The 3,770-nt window shown below is 31.8% G+C and overlaps 1 protein-coding gene across 1 annotated transcript; it reads right to left on the bottom strand.

The window, feature by feature from the left end:
* Window positions 1–1,541: 1,541 nt before the first annotated feature.
* Window positions 1,542–3,416, bottom strand: LOC125862447 (CBL-interacting serine/threonine-protein kinase 5-like). The gene has a single exon (XM_049542516.1). It carries the CDS (start codon window positions 3,205–3,207, stop codon window positions 1,744–1,746), a length of 1,464 nt encoding a protein of 487 aa, XP_049398473.1. The 5' UTR covers window positions 3,208–3,416; the 3' UTR covers window positions 1,542–1,743.
* Window positions 3,417–3,770: the final 354 nt, after the last annotated feature.

The raw sequence follows: 3,770 nt of genomic DNA, 5'->3' as shown, positions 1-3,770 counted from the left end.
GATTCTTCTTCTTCTTCTTCCTCTTCTTCTTCCTCTTCTCCTCTTCTTCTTCCTCTTCTTCTTCTTCTGATTCTTCTTCTTCCTCTTCTTCTTCTTCTTCCTCTTCTTCTTCTTCCTCTTCTTCTTCTTCTCTTCTTCTTCTCTTCTTCTTCCTCTTCTTCTTCTTCTTCTTCTTCTTCTTCTTCTTCTTCTTCTTCTGATTTTTTGTTCACCAAACCCAAATTTGAATCTGTATTCACTTGTGCATTAGTAAAACTCTGTCTCGTCATCCAAAAAAATTATAATTACCTGGGAAATTTAAAAATCTTTCATGTCCAAACCTTCAAACAAATTAATGATTCAACAGTTAACGAACACTTGCTTCTCATATAATGACCAAAACATGTTTTATCACAAAACAAACTATACTGCACACAAAATACATACAACATATATAACATAATGAATACAAAATCATAAAATAATAAAACATGAAAACAATTTGAAATAGCATCACTATTTCTTAAAAAATGAATACAACTATATCAAGTAAATATGTATCTTTAATTGATTGGATACAAACAACACTCTTACAATGTCTACAACTAGAAAATGATGCATAGATATGATGAGTCCAAATATGTGGTGGATAGATTATCAAAACTACAGAATGTCCACAAATACAAAAAATAAAAAATTAAGGAATACAATATCTATACTAACAAACCCACAATATCCATAAACATTGGCAATATTATTTTATATCAATACGCATACTTAATGAATTTTGAATACAAAAAAAAATTATTACAGATACTCGAGACTAATAGAAAATCATGATTTTTATGATTTTAACAACTTCAACTAAACATGTAAAAATTGTAATGGTAATATAATCAATAAAGAATGGAAAATCACTAGAAAACTGTTGATTTAGTTGGATACCTCTTGTAATCCTCCTAGATTCGGTCATTAGAGAGTGATTTTGAGGTTTTCAAACCCTAAACAAAATCAAACAAAAAATTTGTAAGATTTAAACAAAAATAAAATCAGTAAAAAAATCTAAAAATCGAATAAAGATATATACCTTAATCCAAGGAATTGTTGTGAATATCTTTAGAGATATATTTTTCAATTTCTGGAAATTTTTTTTGAAAGAACGGAAGAGAGAGAAGTGGGAGTTGAAAGATGAAGAAGAATTCGAAGAGGGAAATTAGTAAGAGAGAAAATACTTCTTTTTATTTGAAAACATATGAGAGAGAATGAGTTGGAAAACTTTAATTAAGGTGAGGTAAAATAGGAACTAAATTAGGATACACTATGTTTTCTAAAATATTGACATTTTGACATTTTTACTAATATTTATAAACTATAGATGTTTTTAATAATTATGTTAGGATTTTTGACTAGTTTGCTAATTTTCCTTTTAATATCTCCAATTTCAACTCAACCCACCTATTTGACACCCCTAGGTACAACCATACAAGAAAGAGAGAGAGAGAGAGAGATTAATCACAAAAAAGTAGAAGACGGTCACCTTTCTTTGTATATATATGTATCTTTCAAAAATCACAAACAATTTCACAGTCCAAGTCTCAATCAATTACAAACAAATGAAAGAAAATAAAATGTATGAAGGGTATATAGAACTATGAAAAGATCTCTATTATCCCTTCTCTATTGAATCATATACAATTAATATTTGGTTTTGATGACATACAAACCAAATGCAATTGTTAATAATGAAATGAATATATGTTGTTTTCACACGCTGGATGACAAATTAGCAGTTATATCGTCAATTTCTTGTAGCTTATTCTGAGTCAAATCCTTGCAACTAGCACACTTGATTGGAATTTTACAATCTTCCTTTTCACAAATATCACTTAACACTTGCTCAACATGCCATGTCAAAACAATGTCCTTTAAATTTGGTTTTACCTCCTCCTCAAAAAACTTGGTATACTCTTGTGAATCCCCTGAGATTTTTGAGAACTTAACTACAGCCACTTCCGGAGCCACTTTGAACACCTCGATGTTCACCAATAAACGTGCTTTCGGCCTACTATCACAAGAACCTTGCAGCCTCAAGGTTGATCCATTAACCCTTGCAACTTTAAAATTCAATTTCCTAGCCAACAATTGAATCTTCGCCATAATGATTGTGGCTGAACACCTCGATGTGAAAATGGACTCTGTTTTCTTCTTGTTCTCAAACAAGCTTGATAAATTTGCGCCAGCTGACATAGATGAGATCAATTCAAAAGCATTCAATAAGGCTGGTGAAGAGGGTGATTTGATCATCCCTCCATGCTTTAAGTATTCGTCAGATCTTCCAAATTTATCTAACATAGATATTGTATCGTGTTCGTGATCAATTAATGATGATGATGATGAAATATTTCCATTATAAATTGGCATTTTAAAATCTTTTCTAAACCAAGGGTCTTTCATTATTCCAGCTATACTTATCCTTTTTTGTGGATTAGGGATTAATATTCTAGATATTAAACGTTTTGCTTCTGTAGATAACCAAGGGGGAAATCTATATTCAGCTTTGAAAATCTTTCTATACAAATTCACAAGATTACCATCTTGAAAAGGTAAACAGCCTGCTAGAAGAACATATAATACGACTCCGCATGACCAAAGATCAGCCTTCCCACCATTATAACCTTTATTTCGTATTATTTCTGGTGCAATATAGGCTGGAGTTCCACACTGAGTGTATAGAAGACCATCGTTCAGCAATTGCTCTGGCAAAGCCGATAGACCAAAATCTGTTACCTTTAAATTTTCATTTTCATCAAGTAGGAGATTTTCTGGCTTTATATCACGATGAGAAACACCACAACTGTGGCAAAATTCAACAGCACTTATTAACTGCTGAAAATATTTTCGAGCAACGTCTTCTTTAAGCCTCCCTTTGGCTACTTTTGCAAAGAGTTCTCCACCTTTTACGTATTCCATGACAATGAAGATCTTTGTTTTCGTTGCCATGACTTCTTTGAGTTCAACAATGTTAGGGTGGCGGACAAGGCGCATAACAGATATTTCCCTCTTGATTTGCTCCATCATTGCTTGAGATTTCACAATCTCTTTCTTGATCACTTTGATAGCAACATTTTCACCAGTGGCAAGGTTGGTTGCATGGAAGACTTTAGCGAATGTTCCTTTCCCTAATTGTCTCCCAGTTTCATATTTGCCGAACAATATTTTCTTCTCCATGATGATTTTGAACTACACAATTTGCAGAATCAATTCCTTGCGCGGTCTGTTATGAGAAATACAAGTAGTAATTGGAAGGTGAAGCTGATGATCAAAGAATTGATGGATTCGAGATCTGAGATTAGGAGATGTAAAGCACATTGATCAGAAAAGAAAGATTATAAATTTTGTTGAAATTAGTAAAAATAGCCTTTTGGACAAAGGCTAAAGACAAATGGAAATGAATTAGTTCTTTAGTTACTGGTATATGAGAATATATATTAAGGAATTAATGTTTGATAAAGACCATTTCCAAATTTTATAAACATACTGCGCGTGCTGTAGTGCATCTGCATCTATGCAATGCTGTGCTGTTTTTCAAAGTCAGACAGAGTTATTCTTTTTTAATTATGTTACACTACTTCGTGGGTTACCTGTCACTAATTTTTTTTTTGTAAATAATGAATAAGTCTTCATTAATGCTTTATCTAGATTTTAATCTAAAACTGATATCTAACAAACTCTCAATAATCAATAGCTTAATTAATAATGTAGTGTGGGATTATCTGTTATGTCACTATAAC

Source organism: Solanum stenotomum, chromosome 4 (genome assembly GCF_019186545.1).
Source record: "Solanum stenotomum isolate F172 chromosome 4, ASM1918654v1, whole genome shotgun sequence".
NCBI classification, from domain to species: domain Eukaryota; kingdom Viridiplantae; phylum Streptophyta; class Magnoliopsida; order Solanales; family Solanaceae; genus Solanum; species Solanum stenotomum.
This window is presented reverse-complemented; position numbering and strand designations above follow the sequence as displayed.

Bases quoted from the DNA above. Each gene is read 5' to 3' on its own strand.
- LOC125862447 (XM_049542516.1), bottom strand. From the start codon at position 3,207: ATGGAGAAGAAAATATTGTTCGGCAAATATGAAACTGGGAGACAATTA.